The 20,400-nt window shown below is 40.6% G+C and overlaps 2 protein-coding genes across 6 annotated transcripts; one reads left to right on the top strand and one right to left on the bottom strand.

Moving 5' to 3' along the window:
- Positions 1-13: 13 nt before the first annotated feature.
- Positions 14-15,562, bottom strand: LOC142992039 (uncharacterized). 4 transcript variants are annotated; one of them, XM_076142304.1, is made up of 11 exons: positions 15,408-15,562; positions 15,167-15,270; positions 14,155-14,211; positions 13,209-13,282; positions 12,867-13,073; positions 12,593-12,657; positions 9,962-10,048; positions 9,351-9,529; positions 7,987-8,063; positions 7,102-7,239; positions 14-505 (listed from the first exon to the last, which is right to left on the bottom strand). In XM_076142304.1, coding segments are annotated over exons 3-11 (1,023 nt in total). In that variant the 5' UTR covers positions 14,156-14,211; positions 15,167-15,270; positions 15,408-15,562; the 3' UTR covers positions 14-310. The 4 variants fall into 4 exon arrangements, with proteins under 4 accessions (XP_075998419.1, XP_075998418.1, XP_075998421.1 ...); XM_076142303.1 differs by lacking the exons at positions 15,167-15,270; positions 15,408-15,562 and adding an exon at positions 14,938-15,159; XM_076142306.1 differs by lacking the exons at positions 15,167-15,270; positions 15,408-15,562 and adding an exon at positions 15,091-15,112.
- A 53-nt stretch (positions 15,563-15,615) lies between these two features.
- Positions 15,616-19,217, top strand: LOC142992221 (YY1-associated factor 2-like). Of its 2 annotated transcripts, XM_076142578.1 has the most exons (4): positions 15,616-15,745; positions 16,025-16,150; positions 17,968-18,120; positions 18,252-19,217. In XM_076142578.1, the coding sequence occupies exons 1-4, from the start codon at positions 15,720-15,722 to the stop codon at positions 18,490-18,492; spliced, it is 546 nt and encodes a 181-aa protein (XP_075998693.1). In that variant the 5' UTR covers positions 15,616-15,719; the 3' UTR covers positions 18,493-19,217. The 2 variants fall into 2 exon arrangements, with proteins under 2 accessions (XP_075998693.1, XP_075998694.1); XM_076142579.1 differs by lacking the exon at positions 16,025-16,150.
- The last annotated feature ends 1,183 nt before the right edge of the window (positions 19,218-20,400 follow it).

Consider the following 20,400-nt stretch of genomic DNA (forward strand, 5'->3'; position numbering starts at 1 on the left):
TATTCAGTCACGTGAATAAGTCTTTTTTTTTTTTTTTACATCTTTTCATGCTGAATAGATTGAAGACAAAATGGTATATCATACAAAGAGAACATGAACATGTAATACAATCCTTATCTTATTATTGTCTTTGTTAATGGAACAGCATAATGTGTTTTTACTCATAATATTTCATATTTAAAACTCTAAAAAGGTATAACTGTAAGATATTCATTAAAATCTTAGTATCATTAATCATGCACTCAAATTTTAAGATTCCATACTGTTGCTTCATTGGCACATCTAGTCTGACATTTTTGCCGTCTGTGGTTCAAGCTGAGGTGTCTGGCTGCTGGATCACCTGGTCCAGCTCCTTGATGAAGTGCTTGAGGTCATCTAGGCAACGCTGCTTCATCTCCAACAGGTTCTTATCCAGTGAAACCTGCAGCAGTTTCTCTGTACTGGGCTCCTTGTCTGCCAGCATCTTCACCACTGTGGCAAATGTCTCACAGTCCTGCCTGTACAGCTGCAAAACAACAATGACATAAGGAGTCGGTTATCAGGAAGGAAGCAGTAAGACTCAAGTAGACAATAAACAGATGACATCTAACACAAGAGGCTATTCTCAAACATAAACAGTCTAATTAAAGTCTATTTTCTGGCCGTTCATTTTGCTGTAGAGTAGGACGGGAAATCATGGGGTGAGACATTTCAACCAAGTGCAGAGGGTCGTGGATGGGTCTCTCCGCCTGACAATGACCCAAAACACCCGGCCAAGGCAACAAAAGAGCATGCTGTAGACCGCCTTTCATGGCTTCACTTGCTGTGGCCAGCAATTCAGGAAGTAGGAAATGAATACATTTAAATACATTTTTCAAGAAACATAAAAACAATATTTCATATTTCATAAAAGAAAGAGCAATATCCATTATTAATAACCCATGTGATAGCATTTAGTAACAGGAGATGGCATTCTTTCTATTAGACTAGCAAGTCATGTGTATACTTGAGGCAAAAATACCAAAAAATTAATTTAATACTTCTTATGGTAGCAATGCTTAACCCCAATCTTCATATAAACACTAGGTTTCTAATAAACACTACATCCAAAGGAAGACCATATAAGACAAGGAACAAATGAGGAATGGCCATGTCTCCAAAATAGTTTAGACCTTTTGGTTTAACAAACAAATCAACAAACTTTCATCTCCGGTTTGATTTGTGTTGGAGAGAAATGCCTTCATATTCTAAATGTGAAGAATGTTGGGTAAATAAAGACCTCAAAGCACAAGTCTCTAACAATATCCATCCATCTACCAATTGATCCATTCTTCAACCATCTATGGCCTCTCATCAGAGGTTAGATTCTCCAGTGTTGCACTATTTGTTGCTACAATTGTAACCTCTATCAAAAGTGTACAGATTGTGTTGTAAAATCAGATTCATGCATTGTCTAAAGAGTTTACAGAGGTACAACCTCAAACAATATAGAATTCCAATTTGTTTAGGTTTCATTTTTAATTCCTTATGTTATTTTAAACATCAATTTGAAAGTTCATTATATTCGCAGCAAAGCTCTGAATGCTACAAACGTAACATTATCATGTTAACACTCAGCTGTGAACTAACTGCACCATTACTGGTAAATACATGCCTTTAATGAATCAGGTGTGTGAATGTGTGCCATTCAAATGCATGTCCTCCTTTAAAACAAAAGGGAGCCCAGTTATCAGAGTGTGTTAGCGAGACTGCAGCATTCTTTCACACCCCATTGTAAGAAGCTCACACACCCCTCTCACATTTTAGTGCCTACACACAACGGCTGTTAAGTTGTTTATTAGTGTCCCAGGTGCAAGCACATAACCTCTTTATCACCTGGGGCGAACAGGAGAAATGTGGGGCTCTGCACTGATGTCTCCCAAGAGGTTCAAGTCACTTCTAGCCGGTCAAAGGCTCGACAGTCGGACAGCATTTTGTCACTACTCTGTGAATCCCACTCAAACGTATTGAACAGACATGCTTGCTTGCTAGCTAGCTTGTGTGGATGACAGGGGCAGGTTGAGGGTGGTCACCGGCACGGTTTGGCCAGATTGAATCGGATGGTTTGTGTCAAATTAGCTTGGCTGCGAATGTAATAAGAGATTGAGGCAGGCGGTCGGCTCGGCATGGTTTGGTACAACTTCGCACCTTGGGGAAGAACAGCTAGCCTTGGTTTAGTCCAGGATTGAGTTAAGATCAGAGTCAGAAGGTGGCTGCAATGACATTCCCACCAATGAAATCTGTCCCTGTCTAACACTCTTTTCTCTTTGTCACTGTGTCCATAACACAAAGAATTAAAAGTGAAAGTGGGCCGTTGTTCTCCTTCATAAACAAATCTAAAATAATAAATGCTGTCAGTTCGAACACGCACACTCTATGATAGCAAACTCGATAGGCATTCCGTAAAAGAATAAACATACATAGCACAGCAGCCTTTAATGTTGCCCAGAAAGCTTCATTTCTGTGGCTTATAACAACCAATCTGTTAGCCACAACAAGCACAAAATCATACTCCATTACCGGGTAAGATGACATACAACTTCCAATAAGGTGAAGGCTTTCTTTCAGATGACAAATTCAAGAGGGGAGGTCAATATGTCGGATGGAAAACACTTATTCTTCAGGAGATATGATCCCTTTCACAAAGCAGAGATTTAATCAACAGGTTTCAGCGTCTTTAGCGGTTTATATGCGTCATGTTCACAGTGCAGAGCCATCTTAGGAATGCGAGAGCTGCTCTGGACTTTTGTTGTTGAATAAAGGTTATCTTAACAGTAACCGTCTGTTAAACGCAATTCAAACAAATCATTTTTGGTTCCTTTGAAGGCAAAAAGAAAAAAAGAAATGCTATTAACTTAAATCAATGTACAGCCTTAAGCAGAAAGTAAGGTGAGCTGGTTTTTCCGGCTGTATTCTAGGATCCTGTTAACTATGGATAAAACCACAAGGCATGTTAGGTCATAATACTGTATCTAAGCTACATGATCACATGTCCATCAATCTGCTGGCTTCAGAGTAGTTTGTAACAAGAAATAGTGTCTACCCAACTTAAATGCACTCGATTTCTATTAAGGCAAGTGTGTATAAAATGAAATGGACACAGCTGTTGTTGACAAGGTGCCGTCTTCCTCAAACTCTTGAGAGGGATCTGAGCTGAGCTACTTTCTTCCCTAAGGAGTACATAAAGAACTTCAGGGGCACAATGAAAATGTATAAATAACACTAATAATAAAATAATAATATACCTCTAATATAACTCTGCATGACTCAGCGCTGTTTAGGACCCAGTGGCAATCCAACCCCAGAACTCCAATCGACAGAACATAGACTTTGTATTCTTTATGGCAGAATGTCTAGTTGCCATGGTCACCTCTGACTTATGGGCTTCAACTTTACTTGAAAACTTTACGAACATTTATGGGAATAGTGTCACAGCTCGGATTCAATTTTCTTTTTATTTGCTGGGTGTATTTATTACATCTATATCTGATGTTGAGGCTGTTTGGACTAAATGACGTCATACTTTTATCTGCACACACCCTCATAAATACTGTCTACAGTTCCCCACGTCTGCATCTAGTCGCAAATGCGGGTGAAATGCTTGCACTGTGGGTGTGCCAAGATTTCAAACAAGCAAAAAAAAGGTCAAGGAAACAACAAACAATTATGTGACATTTAACCTGCAACAGTGTGGACGGGAAACAGTCTGCTACCAATACCTTTTTCCAGGGGTCTCTATTCTTCTATTTATAATCCTGTCGTGCTCACACCCAAGTTTAAGTATTTTAACATATACAGGATACGAGACTGGGACGGGAGTGGGTAATGGAAGGTTAACAGAAATTCCCCCACAATCCATTTTGCTGTCTGGTGGGAAAAATGAAGACTGTCATTCTGCGCTCTACCTGCTAATTAAAACAACATTAAAAAAATACTGAAGTGCCTCTGGCCCAAAATGTCTGAAGTTCTCCTTGAACTCCTCTCCATCTCTCCCACTCTCTCACAACCAGCTGATAATACCCCTGCAGAACTAGCTACAGCATGTTCACATAGTTAACACTCGCCAATCTCTTCATTCCCACAACCCCTAGCCCACATTCTGTGCGACATCATGCTGGAACACTGCTCCCACGTCTACCTCACTAAAATGTATCAAATGTTAAACTGAGGATTGCAGGTTATTGCAGGTTATTATCTACCGGTATATATTCCATTTTCTGAAAGTGAAAAATCTGCATCACAACATAAGACTGCTCACAAGGCAGGCGAAGAACCCTGACAGAAATATCCCAGACTGTGGGAGATGTTTGGACTCAGGCTGATGCTTTAATGTCTGCAGATCATGTCAAGCGAATTTTTGTGGCCCCCACATAATGACAGTCTCCGTTCCCGACCACAAGTACGTGAGCGACTCGCGACACGTGTGGCCAGCCGAGCCCAGGGTCAGCCAGCTCCTTTCAACAACACAGGAGCTCTTTACTGCCTGCATGCAAAGTTATCAGCTTAGTTATCAACTGGACTACTACTACTCCAGTTCAAAAATATGTTAACACACTCAAATTTGCCCGCCTCCCGCTCTGTTAGGCTCAAATTTAACTTGCAAAACTTGCAAATCAAACAGTTTTTTCAGTTTGTTCTCAAAAAAGGAAATACAACCAATCAAATCCCCCCCAAACAAATTGGTTGAACTTTGACCACTGGCTTTTGTCTGGAAATCTGAGAGCAAAAAGGAGGAACGTGAGGGGACTGCACCTACAGTTTGGCACAAGAGCAAAGTGTGAGAGCCGGACAAAAATGCTTTCTGAGAACAAACAGAGGGAGATTTTAAAACAACCAACTCTTCAAGCTTCAGCATAAAATAGTTCTATTGGATCATCCGCTGGAATCCTGAACTCACATTGAATGGTGACACTTCCATCACAACCCAAAGTTCAGGCGGTTTCCCTTTTAAAGTGCAGTCTATTTTGCCGACCGAGTATTATTGTGGAGAGGCAAAAAATTGCTTCCAGGTTTGAAGATGTGAGGAAACATGGGCTAAATACAACACAAACATGTGGTGAGTGTCCCACAAACCACCCCCTCTGATCACTTATGGTTGATTATGTTTGCCATCTTTCAAAACAAAACCTTCCTAAGCTTTTCCTGGCTACAGCCAAGGTTGACAATGATTACATTCTCACTTCATTATATCTCTTATACACTTTTATACACGGTGTATCTTCAAAGCGGGTTGAAGTAACAACGCATGGCAGAAGTGGCCTCATAATGAACTATGAATTCAAATTAAGAGCTTTCCCTTGATTGTACTGGAGTTTACAGGGTTGTGAGCGTTCGACTTCACATTTGTTGAGTGTGTGTGTGTGTGTAAGAGCATCTACATTTATTGCTGTACCAAAACAAATAAGAGAGTGCCTTCAATCAGGCAACTATTTCTACAAAACGGATCCTTTGTTACTTGCGCAAACAGGAAGAGTGCTCTCAACCTACGTGTGGCCTGTACCGTTGTGAGAAAAGGTTGCAGGGAGGTTTCTGTCTAAGTTCCTGACCTGGAGTGAGAGCCATGAGCCGATCCCTAAGCCAGATACTGCAGGGCCACACAGGACGGGATAGAGGCCCAGAGAGACAGCAATACTGGGAGCATTAAGGAGGAGCTTTAAATGTGGGTTTTTGCCAAGATCGGATGTTTGTAGAGGGCCAAATTGTGAACATGCAGACAGGAGGGTGTGTGATGGGGTGCAGGGTGAGCGGGGTTGAGACGGTAGGGGTCTGAGTGAGATTATAAATCCGGCTCTCACATGAACATTTAGTGAAGCTCTGTTCAAATGAGCAGCGATGCAGGCAGGGGTCCTGCGTAATAAGGGAAGTAGGGTAATGACTTGAGGGCTGGTACGTATTAGGGGATATTAAAAGAGCCATTTTAATCACTCAAGCTGCAAGCCGGACCTCTTGGTGGAGAGGCGAATGATTGAAATGGATCTGTTTCATTTGCACTGATTGAAATGATGAATGGACTTCAGGGAAAATCACTACCAGGCACTTGTCTAAGTTTTGAACGGTTATTTTCAGAGTTAGTATGTTGTTTTCATTTATTCCATCTGGTCATTTAATTATGCGATCAATCCCTTGAATTCTATCTATCTATCTATCTATCTATCTATCTATCTATCTATCTATCTATCTATGCCATTACAAGTCATGATGCCCTCAATGAAATGATTTTCTGAAAAGAGAATTTAAGTTTTTCTGTGTGTGTGTAGAATGCTTCTCGCTTAAAATAAGGTCTAAATTTTACACGAGCACCATCTCCTCTTTGAGCCTTAGCCCACTACTCCCTCTGGTCGACCAGGGCATTCCACAGCAGTGATGGGTCCGGTGTTTGTTTAGCTGAGCCTGAAGCAGATGTAAGGACACAGCAGAGACTCTCGCCGCTCACCACGTCTGTAGACTGGCTGGAAATGGCAGGGTAAGCATGTGTGCGCTAATGCCAACGAGACGTACCACACTGTGGGTGGGCTGCCTGCACCCTACAGGGCAATTCCTGCCCTGCTTTAACGAGAAAAGATAAGTAGTACTGTACTTGTGTGTTGAGAGGGCAGAATAAGTGCAGATAGCTTGGCAATGAAAGCTGCAACCTCACACATTTGCTAGGCTGGTTCAGTATGTATTAAATGTCTACCAGCAAATACAACAAACCAAGTCCTGGTTCTTCATTTGGCCAATCTCGGGTTTTCAGGTATTGTGTATGAAGTTGATGCATGAGTCAGCTGTGTTCAGTTACACAGGTTGAACACCAAAAATCCAAAAAAAAAAAAAAGGAAAATGTGGTCAGTTAAGTCCAATTTGATGCCAGCACTGCTTCTCTTTTATCAGGAATTCTAGTGATCAGTGACAGGTCTGTATTTCAAATAAGGAAGAGTAAAGCACAGCATCAGCATTAGGAATGTGACACTATATGCTATTTATTTTTGTTGTTAGGGTTAGGGTTAGATGTTGGGCGGTTACGATGGAGTGAAATTAAAGGATCAACCATGTGTGGGAGAATATAACAGCAGTTAGGTCATTTCATGGTGCAAAGCTCACTACCTTTTCAATTTCCAGAGCTTTAACCTTAATGGCCTCCGACCGACGGACCTTGAAGTCGTCCTCTGGTGTCAGCTTTGGCTCTACGCTGGCGGCTGGCACCACCTCCTCCGGCTCCGCTGCAGATGCAGGGGGTTTTTCCTGGAAGAGCAAAGGGTAGAGGTTAGAGCTAAGGTCATTGGGTTTAAAAAAATGGTTCAAACAAGTTTGTAGCAAACTTTGGCGGGTGACAATGCGAACAGTAATCAGAAATGCTAAGTTTGTCCTAAACATGACACCATACATCTCTAATTAAAGGGTTTTGACACCTGTGACCTGTGACACAAACATAGCTGTTGCACTTACAGTTCAAAAGGAAAACACTGTAATGTGAAAGGGGATAAATCAAAGATCTTATTCTTTGACATAACTGATTTTACAGGATCACACTCTGATATACCTTGTGCATCATCACAAAAATGACTGATCAGTATTACTACTGTTGTGATGCAATAAAGCAGCTGGGTGCAAACATTCCTTGTTGACAGACTAAAGGACAGTCCACAACTAAGCTTGTTGTTGTTGATATTCCCTCGCTTCTCCCTCTATTTCACAATGGCTGAGGGACAGCCTATGATGCGATCTGTTGACATCATCCTGTAAAAACTGTACCTATAACATCATCAAACCAACAACACTAATGTCATACAGTCCATACTACTGTGTTGTCTCTCTCTCTCTTTCTGGCTCTCTAGGCTTGAGCTGTGTGCTTTTTGTTTAGGGTCCAATAGTTCTGTAAACAACCCATTTGCTATGCTGAGGAACTAATTTGTTATTCCAAAAGTGTGGTTGTGCTTTAAAGGCATTAGTCGATTGTAAAGGCGATACTGTTGCACGTGATGGAAGTACCTTTACTGTTCCTGAGCTGCGAGGAGATCTCTCAGCCGAGGTGCTGGGAGTGTGGCTCGTCGGTACATTGGGCTTATCTATGGAGAAAGTCAAATACCATGAAAGAAGCTCATTCACATGGTAAACAAAAGAAAACAACCACCTTAAAGAACAGACGAGTGTCTGTTGTATACCTGAAATATGTGAAATCTTTCTTTAAATCAATTTAACCGAGTTCTGATCTAGATTAGAAGATTGGATCATCAAGTCATGTGTGCAGCATATGTAGAGTATTCTTAGCCTTAATGGGTTTGCACCATTAAGGACCTGAAAATGAATCATCATAGGAAAGAGCCTGTGTGTGTATTCTTTATCACCAAGAAAACCCTTTTCTGTGTACTTTGATGTTTTGGCCTAATTAGTGTCCCAGATGGAGCTGGGGGTGGGAGGGACAACAGTTTTCACGCTGTTTGATGACAAGTTCAAAGGGTGGTACACAGGGAGCTAAACCTTCAAATCTTTAAAAACATTCGAAGTAAAAAGCACTGAAGACGCAGAGGAGAAGTCTTCAAACTTTGGCAAATCCGAAAGAAGTTCCTATTCATGTGAAAAGTAAGAAAATAATATTTAAAAATGAAGACCACAAAGTGAATTTGAAGATGGTTTTAAGGCAGCACAGTTCAACCAAGGCTCTCCTCTTTCCATCCTCTAAACGTGTGTGTGGTGTCTAGTGTAATTAACATCTCAACTCGTTCAGCACACCCTGACCCCTCGTGATACACACCACTGCTAAAAACACAGGCTTCAGTTGAAATGGCTTAATTCCTTTAGTCATACTGATTATTTACCTTGGTAAAGTAGGAATTATAACACACGCTGCATAATGCCAACACATTCCCTTGCTCACTTTTTATACCGTTTTTTTTCAAGACGTGGGTAAATCGAGCCTGGACTGTATCAATCCCATTATCGATGCTTCCTTGGGTTTCGCACACTTTGGCTAATCACAGAGTGTCGGGGTGGTTAGTGACAAGTGAGAAACCAAAGGTTCAACTCGGAGCAGGAGAGTAGATGGATGATGGACTTTAAAAAGGAGCCACGTTTGAATGTTTCTGGCATTCTTAAGTGTATCGCCATACAGTATGTATTTGAAGTTTGTTATAACTAAAAAGATAAAAGAATACAGTGTAATATATAATTTGACAACTAAAAACAGAGGCTGTATTCAAGCACATACAAAAGGAAACAAGACAAATATCATTGATGTGTCTTTCATCAAACTACGAAAACTATGAGGGCTCACTCACAAAGTCAAAGTAACTATAATCTATGTAGTAGGAGAACGCAAAAGAGGACAATGTACACTAGAACACTTGTGTACGTACGCCTTTGCTGGACCTGCTGGTAGGTGTGGCTGTCGTCCCTGTCAGGGGAGAAGTCCCTGTTGTTGTTGTTGTTGTTTACAATGGTTCGGGCAGGTAAAGCTGGATGAGGTTCTTTCCTGAGAGGAGCCTGACCCTCAGGAGGAATGGGTTCTCTCCGCCTGAAGTCATCACGCTCTTCCCTTGGAAAACACAAAATTGAGGAGACTGAATCCTCCCAAATGTGCGAGTCAAAGTCATCTTTTTGCCTCACACTAGTGTTACAAACAAACGTGACAGACAATGAAGATAGTTTGTGTAAATTATTTGAGATCATTAATATATTAAACATCAAAATGTAATTATAGCATACTGATTGACCTCAACACCTCCATAAAAAGTGTACTACCTTCATCTTTAACAATGTACTGAACATCGAAACCTTTAAAAAGGTAGCCATGATCGCGTTTCACTCCACTTGCAATTGTTCTTCTGCATCTGTGGAGTTTTCTGGAGCAGTGTGTTGTGCTTTCCTTTATCTACCTGCTGACTTGCAAAGGTTTAATGTATGCTAAAACTTATAAACTAGAACTTCTAATTACCCCAGGTCTGCATATGGATGTGATGGCACCTACTTTGCTTTCCTATCTGATGCAGACCTCTGATGAGGGGCTAAACCTCGACCTCTGCTGCGATGATAGGGACCGCTTCTGCCACCCCTCCTGAAAGACATTAAAAATGTATATTCTGACAGACCCATTGATCACGGATGTACAAGAAACATGTGCACACAAAACCAAAACACAACAAAAATAATTAAATGTCAAGTAAACACAGCATTGATAAGCAGATAACAGATAAGCAGTCATTGTCTACATAAAGATTAAAGATGGGTAAATAACCATATTAACACATTACAAAACTAGAGAAAGCTTGAGTGAGTCAAATGTGGCAACTGAGAATTCCTTACGATCTTCATCATCATCACAAGCAACAGTTGACCAACAGCTTTTGTTCTATAAGCAGAACTGTGATCTTGATATGGAACTGAAGACACAAAATGCCATCTTTTACCATGTGACATAACCCTTTCCAGATACCTGAGCATTTGTTGTTGTTGTTGATGTTGTCGTGCTGTTAGGCAAAGCAAATATTCCAACAGGGTTTTTTCCCCCACCACAGCCTCTGATGCGATCTGTAGCTGCCTACACTGCTGTTTGACATCATCCTGTAAAAACTGTACCTACAGTATGAGATCATCGAATCAACACTGATGTCATCTAGGACTCTACGTCCACACTAATGTGTCATGTTTACGCAACTTTCGGCAGCTGTGGCTTTCTGCTGTTGCCCTGTTTGTCACCCTATTCATTCAATTTACTTGAACATTACATTGCCTGCTTGTTTGCTTCATGGTCTCAGTTCTCCTTTCTCGCTCCACGATCCCCTTTTCCAGATCAAATTGGAAACCGATTTGTCGATCTTTGCAAAAATGCTGCGGAGCAGGTAATGTGAGCATATTTACATAAAAACTGATCCTCATGTTCATCCAACTAGTATTCATCCTGACAGACTTTATGATTCAGTAAGATTTTACCATCTGACAAGGTCTGATGTTATAGTCTGAGAGAGGTGTAGAATTTTTGTAAATAATTGTGTGAGGAGATGAATATATTCATGTACCAAGACATTTAAAGTGAGAGACAACTGGAATGTCAGTCAAGTTTATAACTGACATTGCATAATTAACTGGCAAAAGAGTTCAAAATGAATTGTATGACTAGAAGTGGTGCTGAACACTTAAAAAATATTAAAAAAAATTGGATACAGAATGAGGGACAATGTTCAAATACAGTAATAAGTCATCTGCATATAAGCCCCAGAATGATAGAGAACAGAATTCTGGTGTGATCCCATGCCACCCTGGGGACTTTCCTCTATTCATGTCCTGCAGTCTATGCAATTCATCACTATAGGTGTGTCAAGGGAGCATTTAACAGAAGATGACAGTTGTGGTACGTCTAGACCTTCAAAGAAGGAAATCACAGATTTGGAGTTGATTAGACGTCAGAACTATACAGTCTCTAAGAAATGCTTCAACTATAAATAAAATGCAAGGAGATCGTGTAGAAGTTCCCCATTTTCAGACTGAATGGATACTATAACTGCAAGGCTCATTATTTACTGGCATGGAGAGCACTATTTCCATCATGATAGTCTCTGTCTGTCAACTCTGTGAATTAGAAATTCAGACGTCTGAGCAAGGAATCAAGTTTTATTTTGACGAGAGGCATTTTTCTCTTTCAACCACAAAACTATGCTGGTTGTTGAGGGGTTAATGTGGAAGGAGGCAGGTGTTGTTCTTGTTAAGTTGTGTTCTTAAAGGATTTTCGATAAAGAAATAAAAAAAACAGACTGTAATATTTGTTGGGAGCAGAAGCTGAGGGGAAATCAAATTAAAAGCATTCAAATAATATGTTACATCAAATATTGATGCATTCAGGAATCTGAGTTGAGTGAATACAAAATGCATATAACTGACTATAATTATACATTTTTACTTTCAAATAAAAATATCACATCAGGCAATAGGGTATGTTACCACTTAAGCTACAATGTAAAGACATGAAATGGCTCAGAAGATTTGACTATGTGTAGATGTTTGACTTCAGAGGGAGTGGCCCAGCTGTTTTTTTCCCCCTCCTAGGGTGGGTTAGGGCACTGAGTAGACACTAGAGTCCTTTGTGCCCCTCCCTAGCCTGGTGTGAGACCTAGAGAAGGGGGTGATTGGCCTGTAAGCTGTTATCATGTTTAATGGTAAGATAAGTGTCTGTTACTAGAGGTAGAGAGCTGCTGGATATATTTCCTCTATGTGGGGGCAAAGCCTATCTAAAGAGAAAAAGGGTCACCAATAACTGAAACATGCTTCCCAGAATGATTATGCAAAACAATCATTTCAGCTACATCGCCGGTGTGTTTGAGATGTCTGTGTAACACATGCATATAACAATGCATGGGGCATTATCCATATAATGTAAGAGTAAGATTTTAGGGTTAGGGTTTGAGCTAATTTCGATTTGAAGTGCTCACTGGATTTCCTCATGAAATGTCTCATAGAAGAGCTCTGTCTCCACCTACAGGTCAGTTTGTACGCTTACACAAATCCTTGTGGAGAGAGGCAGCAGCACCGCGAGCGAATAGGACACTCGACATAATCAGGGTGTTACAAAGACAAAATTAAAATAGATGGCAAAAGGATGACTTACCTGATCTCTACTTGACGCCTAGAATGATCCTCTCTGTTTGAACTGTAGTGGGCGTACTGGCCATCCTGAGAAGAGAATCAGATTTATAACAGATGACTTATTTACCATTTCACGATACATCCACGTTACGACAGGTTGTAGCTATGACTATATTGGAGTGCTATATATTTCCGTTCATTCATGATGATCTGAAACGTCGCAATTTTATTAAAAGGCAGGCTTTAAATACATAAAAATCGACTTAATAAACAACGAGTACCAAAGTTTATCATACATTTCTTGGGGGTGGTGAATTTCTGCGGAAACTGCCAAAGTTGGGGTGGTCCTCAACGTATCGACGGTCATCTTGCGAGTAGTAGCCCTCCGAGTAATTTCGAGGACCGCCATACCACTGGTCTTCGCCGTATCCTCTGTCATAATCTGGCTCAGGTCGAGGAATAGCCTTCCTCTTTTCAATATTAACAACTCTTTGGACCATCACCTGAAATGACACAGTTGACAAAATGTTATTTATATCACATTTCATATTTTGTACAAGACAAGAATTTAGAATATCATGTCATTAACTAAAAGTCATATTTGTGACCGTGCAGAACTACACCTTAACTTCACTTGCCTGTCTTGTGTCCATGCCTTGAAAGCGGTCTTCATACTCATCTCTGATTGATTTTGGAGCGCGTCGATACGCCACTGAGAAGTAATGGAGTGCGTTAATCAGATTTCTACAGAACAGCTGTGCACACTAAACATCGAAAGAAAGGGAATAACATCAATTTGCTTTTGAAGAGATTTCATAAAAACGGGATTACATTTCAAAGATTACATTTCTCCACAGTTCCACAGACATCCTTTATTATGGGCGGGAATAATAAAGGCCGGCCTTGTAGAACTTCTGTTCTTCTCTGTTCTGTTGCCAAGCGTTCCTCAAAGCTGCGAGGTGCTCATGTTATTTGATGTAATTCTGCCTGCCGCACTAATAAATATGAAACTACGGTTGTTCGTATCAAATATTAGAGATGGGGGCCAACGAGCAATTCACTTTTGATACGTGTCATGGTCTTAGTCATAGGCAGTCTACAGGATGAATACAGATTTTGACCAGGACCTTTCTATTTAAACTCAACTTCCAAGCCTAAACGTCCATTGCAGCATTTTAGACATATTTATGCCTGTTGAGAAAAATGTAAAGTTTAATTTGTAGTGTAGTTTACAGTATATCAAACTTAGGTAACTGTCTGTTAGATGTGACTATGTTGTTATGGTGACAAGCATTAAAACCATTTCATGATTACTTGCTTTCATGAGTGCAGAAAATAGCTTTCTAAATGTCCTGTATTTTCCAGGATTTTCATGATGGTGTGAACCCTTAGCCCAGCCAGGTTCAATAGATTTGCTCAGGACAGATAACATTTTAAGTAGCTGTACAACAGATGACTGACAGTTCCTCTCACTCACACTCTTAAAGCTGCCTTGCGAAAAGAACCACTCACAAGCATGTTGGTCCTTCCCGTGCTTTATCTTATTTCCAGTACACATGAAAGAGCACACAAAAAAAGACTTACTGATTATGTAACAGGTGTTGGTTACCCAAGATGTGCTGGAGATGTCCTAATAGGTACCTGTAAGGATAAAAATGGTACGGCATCATTCATCTGTTTCATTCTCGTAAAAAGACAAATTCAGACCTGACCATTTGGAACAACACCGTACTCGTCTGCTTATCTTCCCCCAACCAATTAGGACGATTTAGAATGACACCATGCAACTTGTGGCCTTAGTGCGGTATTTCTCTCCACATTACTGATAATTAAATAATCACTTTACAAACTTGCAAGCCTGAACACTGAGCTACATGTTTACAACCGCATTGGCCGCATTGCCACCATGGTCAGCCAAAGTGCAAAAACATCTAGATGAGCTATCTATATGCCAATCGGTAGAGGGTTATACAAACATGTATAAGCTATCAAATTCCTTATGGAACACTGCAAAATCTATGATCGACAAGGGGAGAAGATCTGGCACAACATTGACAAGATCAGGACAACAGCAACATTAACATTTTTATCAACCAATAGTTACCCAAAGCATGCAACATTGGCCTAAAGTCTTGGGTGCAAGATATTTTGGCTATGCTTTATCAGGAACCCGGATGAGGACAAATGTATTCTTACAGTTAATAAATCAGGGATGAATTCCATAAAATCTAAGTGGTATTCCTCAATTGGACTCCAGATTTCAATCCCAGTAAAGACCTGTGAGGAAAGGGTGTTGCGCAGCATATCCCGCCAAAATCTGCAGCATCTTCCTTATTGTGTGTGTCAAGAAATGTAAACACCCCTTACTCGCGAGTGGAGGGAGTTAGCTGTCGTTAGCTCAGCTGGTTAGTCTTCCTCGTTCATAACACAATAATACATTACAAGAAACTCAAACACAAACCGGGGCATTAATATTTAAGTCCATATATATCGCCTGCGCGGTTTGTGTGTGTAACGCACAATTACGAATAGATCCAAGTTGCACAGCAAACCACATTACTCCACATTAAAAACAAAAACAGTTCAGTGAGCTTACCGTCTTCTCTTCTTCGCCACAGCAGAACATGTTTGCCTAAATCAATGGACTGCCCCCAAGTGGTTGTTCTTTGGAACTACCAACTTTCGTCGTGAGATTAGAAGCTGAAATATAGACAAATAAACATTTAAAACGACACATTCAGCGTCTGCATTCATGGTGAGAGGGAGATTCTGGCAACATTTAAAATTACACAAATATGCTGGTTGAAAAATATGTCATGTACAGTATTTCGACGTACTTTTGTCTAATGCAGCACTGTTTTGGAAACATAAGCTATTTCCATTCGAGCTTCCATATGGCTTTGCAGCTCATAAGTTGTTGTAACTGAAACTTTAGGATGTAAAATGCGCTATATTAACGCTACACGCTTCCCTCTGTTGTCACACCAGCGCACTGTTGTGATTATATCTAAAGTGATTGGGTAAACCCGTGTCACGTGACCATCTTTCGCCAGGAGTTTCCACGACAGCTGAATAGCAGCTAACAGGCTTTTTTTTTTTGCCCTCAATCATTGTTGCTTTTCAACGGTAGCAGGGCGAATTCGCGTGGAATGGGAGACAAGAAGAGTCCCACAAGGTAAAACAGTCACCGGTATCGTTAAATGGAGACTTCACGGGGTCGTTTGTAAACAGAAAGCACGGTCAATGGGGCTGTCTGACTGAAGTGTTCATGGCGGCTGGCTGGTGTTAATAAAGGGCAAACTCAAAGCTCGTTTCCTGCACGGACAGACGTCTAGACCCAGACTACGTCGCATTTTGTGTCGTTTCTCCGGCGCACCGGCACCCTTTTTTTTATTCGTTTGTGTCGGAGTAGACTTGTGGCTGAAAACATGTCTGTTTTTGTGTGTGTGTGAAGGCCAAAGCGGCAGTTGAAGCCCTCCTGTGACGATGGTTACTGGGACTGTAGCGTCTGCACATTCAGGAACAGCGCTGAGGCGTTCAAGTGCATGATGTGTGACGTCAGGAAAGGCACGTCGACCCGGTAAGAATCACTGCAGCTATTTTGAGTATTAAGCATTTATTAAAACTGCTGCAGTCAATTGTAATCCCCATTCACGTATCCACTAAGCGGACACGTGTTAGGTTGTAGATGTTTAAACTCACCTACGTATTAACTAAAATTCAGAGAAGACAATGATTACGATCGCATCCGTTTTAATACCAGTGTTAGTATTTCAAATAAAACAATTAAATGCGGTGTAGTAATGGGTTTTGCTTTACAATCTGCCATTTTTTTTGCTCATGCGTGTACCTTTTTACCATACCTTTTGTAGAGGTTGTTCGTCATGTGGTGATGTGATTTTTAAGTCATGTTCATAGACAGACTGGGGCAAGACTACCCCACAAAAATGTGGGGGAGTTGGTCTCCAAATATTCATCACCACACCTTTACTAGCTAAGAAATGAGCATTAAGGGAAAAACTGACTTGTGCAGCCTATGTTATTGATGAGACATGAATTAATGATTATAGCCTATATTTTTCTTTAACAGATTCTGTATCAAGATGTACAGGTGTATCTCAATAAATTAGTATATGGTATCTTCCCCATGATTGTGTCTCCTACTGAACCAGACAGAGACAATTTAAAGGCTCAGGAAAGCTTCACAGGTGATTTGAGTTAATGAGCTGATTAGAGTGAGACACCTTGAGGCTACAATATTGAACTTTTTCCACAATATTCTTATTTTCTGAGATACTGAAATTTGGGTTCTCGTGAGTTGTAAGCCATAATCAACAAAATTAAAAGAAATAAAGGCTTGAAATATTTCACTTTGTGTGCAACGAATCTATAATATATGAGAGTTTCACTTTTTCTATTGAATTACTGAACTAAATTAACTTTTCCACTTTTCTAATTCATTGAGATGCACCTGTATATTTACAGATTTTCTATACTGTAGTAGTACATCATAGCAAAATGTCTTTAATGTTTGTGATACAGTAAGCTTTGTGAAAGTAGTTTACTGTCTGGTAGAAGTACACTTGAGATTTGCTCATTGTTTTATATATTTTAGAAGATATAAGAAGGTAGAATAATCTGACATTGCCAGATCGCCACATGCTGTTTGCACTGTGGTAGTGCAAGAGAAAGATTCAGCAGAACTCTTAAGGCCCTTACTTACTGTACGTCTTGCATTGGCATACATTCTTATTATCTGGATACATTTCCCAGATTACAAGGTGACATATACATGAAAGGTGTAGGAATGGGTTGTGGTCTGAACACAATCCAGTCTGGCTGACCACACTCTGACCAACATGGGGCTGCCAGCAGGCCAGAAATCTTCCGAAAATGATCTTTAATTACAGAAGTGTGACAGCCAAAGTGCTCAATTTACATGCTGGCCAGCCATGATTCATGCCACATGTTGACAGTAACTGTGAGTTTATGCTTGATTTCTTTTTTGGGGTCTCTGCCCGTACCCCTAATGTTTGTTCAATTGACCCTAACAATTAGAAATGTATTTCAATGCCAAATTTCAAAAGTGTCCTGCCTTCCTACCATGCGTGCTATGACAAAAGTTCAGTGTTGGTGAAGGGCAGACCACCAGGCCTGAAACATGTGGGGGGCTGATGCTCCACAGAATTGCTAGTATGTGATTGGTTGGCATCGCTGTCACCTGTCTGTGTTCTCTCACTTGTCTTCTCTTTGCTTGTATATGATGTTGTGATACCAAATGACTCGACCAATCATATTGCTGGGTCACATGACAGAAAATACCCGAACCTACAGTTTAAGGGCCGTGATAAAAGTGTGAAGCCAATGCCTCTTTCTTTTTTTTTTTGTCTCTTCCAGAAAACCACGGCCTGTTTCTCAGCTGGTTGCACAGCAAGTAAATCAGCAGTTTGCACCACCCACACTACCCAAAAAGGAGAAGAAAGAAAAATCGGAGAAAGACAAGAGCGACAAAGAACCCACGCTTAAAAAGAACAGCCATAAAAAGATAAGGTAATGGATCAATGTTTTGTGAGGAATGAGTGGAATACCTCATTGCTGCTCATAATATTCAGTGGACTTTGGATTTTTCGTCATGTTTTGTCGTCTTTTAAATCATTAATTTTTGTGAATCTCTTCACCAGACCCAGGTTAAAGAACATAGACAGGAGCAGCGCTCAGCATCTAGAAGTCACAGTTGGAGGCTTGACAGTAATAATCACAGACTTTAAGGAAAAAGCCAAGCCCTCGTCCACGTCAACAAGCGCTGCCTCAGCAGACCCACACAGCCAAAGCGGCTCCAGCTCCGACAACACCGAGCGAGGAGTTTCCAGGTGCTCTTCACCCCAAAGGGAAAGCTCGTCACTCAACGGAGACGCTCACTAGCCTCCACACTCCCATTTTGCACAAGCCATTGTTCTGCGCCCTCAACAGCCTCAACCAGAGATTAAATCAACATGCACATTTTTAATAGTAAATACCAATATGTTAACGTCCGTCTGGAATTATATTTTTCCACTGCCCTCTCACGACGACCAAGATTTCCTGACTGTTGATGTCTGCTGTGTGCTTGATATCAAAGAACTATTGCAGTGACATCTGTCATGATAAACTGAGACCGCAACAGTAGCATTGAAGCCTGGATGTCAGTGGAAGTGCGCCACGTGTTCTGATGGACTGTCTACTAACACTTCTGTGTTTTGTCAGCATCACACTTATACTCTTATTTCTGTTGTTTCCAATACGATGGAGAGTATTCGCTCTGATACCTGCAGACAATACATTATGCATTACTGAAGAAAATGTGAAGATGTCATCTCAGTAGTTTACCCTGATATTGCTAGCATTTTATTTGCACTTGCGCGCATCCTGTTTATTAAAGAAATCTTAGCATTAATTCCAGTTTTGACATGAGTAAATCATGTTTGTTGCTGGCCTTCTCAAGCTCTCATTTTACACCATTAGATGCAATAATTGTTTTACTGTCTAACATTTGGGTAAAATTATTGAATTGTTCTTAAATATGCTTATCTTTTACTTAGAGTAAAGCATGGTATGAGCTAGAATGGTTTATATTGTAAAATAATGTGAAATAAAATATGTTGTAGATACTTGCGATTCCTCTAGTTCTTTAAACATGAAAAAAACTGAACTATCACATCAGTAATATTTCGACCTTTTGCAGTGATAGTTGATATCGTGTCACATCTTGTTTTATCTCCAAGGTAGATGTGTTCTTGAGTTAGCCTGACAGACAGCTTGTCACATGATGAGACTAGGTCCCTTTCCTTTAGATTTCTAATTAGAAAAGTAATTATACAGTCAAATATATGTTCAAATGTACTTTCTAGTATGCATAACCAACCCAGGTCCAATGCCCTGACCCCACATGCAGCTGGTCCACAGAAGTGGACCAGCTGCATGTTTTCTACAGCAGGTTTAACCAGAATGACTGGAACAAGTATTGTCTCGCATGCAACCAAATAACTTTTCATTTTTGATACACTGGTTTATAAAAGCATAATGCTGTGGTACACGAATGTCTGTTCTACATTTCACACAATTGTGTATTACTTAAATCAGGCCAGATCAACCTTTTGTCTTGACCTAGACACAAGAGGCTCATCTTTCATTCATTAGCTGTATTCTTTATGTTGTTGTTCAGGTTACTCTTCAAATTGTCATGACATGGCAGGTGTGGAAGTCCACCACAATACCTGTGTCAAAAGAAGTCTCATGCCAGAGTGATGAAGGATTTCAGACAGACAGGTACACATCTTTACTTTGCAAGTGTGTGGAGAGTGTAGTGTGTGACTGCCTCACTACTATGGTGGCAGATAGGCTGGAGACAGTGAGCAGACATCTGGACCCTCCACACACTCCACACAAGGATTTTATTTATGGATTTTTCATACACCCTCTCCAACCACCTCCAAGGATTATAGGTTAACCTGACATTGATCATATGGATATAGGATTTTCTGCAGAACTGGCCTCAGCATGTGGTGGTCAATAGTTTTAAATCCAAAAACATGATTTTAAAAAGTGGTGTGCCCAGAGGCTGTGTCCCATTGTATTTTACATATGTACAAACAATTTAACCTGCAATGGCAACATCACCCTGGGGGCCCACCTGAGGGATGAGAACTCGGGGTGCAGAAAGGCAATACAATGCCTGTTTCTGCTGAGGAAACATATCAGCTCTATGTTGAAAAGAAAAATATCAGGCTTTCAGAGAAGAGAAAAGCATCCCCCACTGTGAAACATGGAGGAGGCTCAGTTGTGTTATGGGGT

Source organism: Genypterus blacodes, unplaced genomic scaffold (assembly GCF_046128005.1).
Source record: "Genypterus blacodes isolate CSIRO-AG114 ecotype Tasmania unplaced genomic scaffold, CSIRO-AGI_Gbla_v1 ptg000021l_1, whole genome shotgun sequence".
Taxonomy (NCBI): domain Eukaryota; kingdom Metazoa; phylum Chordata; class Actinopteri; order Ophidiiformes; family Ophidiidae; genus Genypterus; species Genypterus blacodes.

Coding starts and splice junctions, on each gene's coding strand:
- LOC142992039 (XM_076142304.1), bottom strand. Junction 12,658..12,866: donor ATTCACCACCCCCAAGAAAT/GTATGATAAACT, acceptor TTCTCTTCTCAG/GATGGCCAGTACGCCCACTA. Junction 9,530..9,961: donor GCATCAGATAGGAAAGCAAA/GTAGGTGCCATC, acceptor GTGTTTTCCAAG/GGAAGAGCGTGATGACTTCA.
- LOC142992221 (XM_076142578.1), top strand. CDS start 15,720: ATGGGAGACAAGAAGAGTCCCACAAG. Junction 15,746..16,024: donor GACAAGAAGAGTCCCACAAG/GTAAAACAGTCA, acceptor GTGTGTGTGAAG/GCCAAAGCGGCAGTTGAAGC. Junction 18,121..18,251: donor AACAGCCATAAAAAGATAAG/GTAATGGATCAA, acceptor TCTCTTCACCAG/ACCCAGGTTAAAGAACATAG.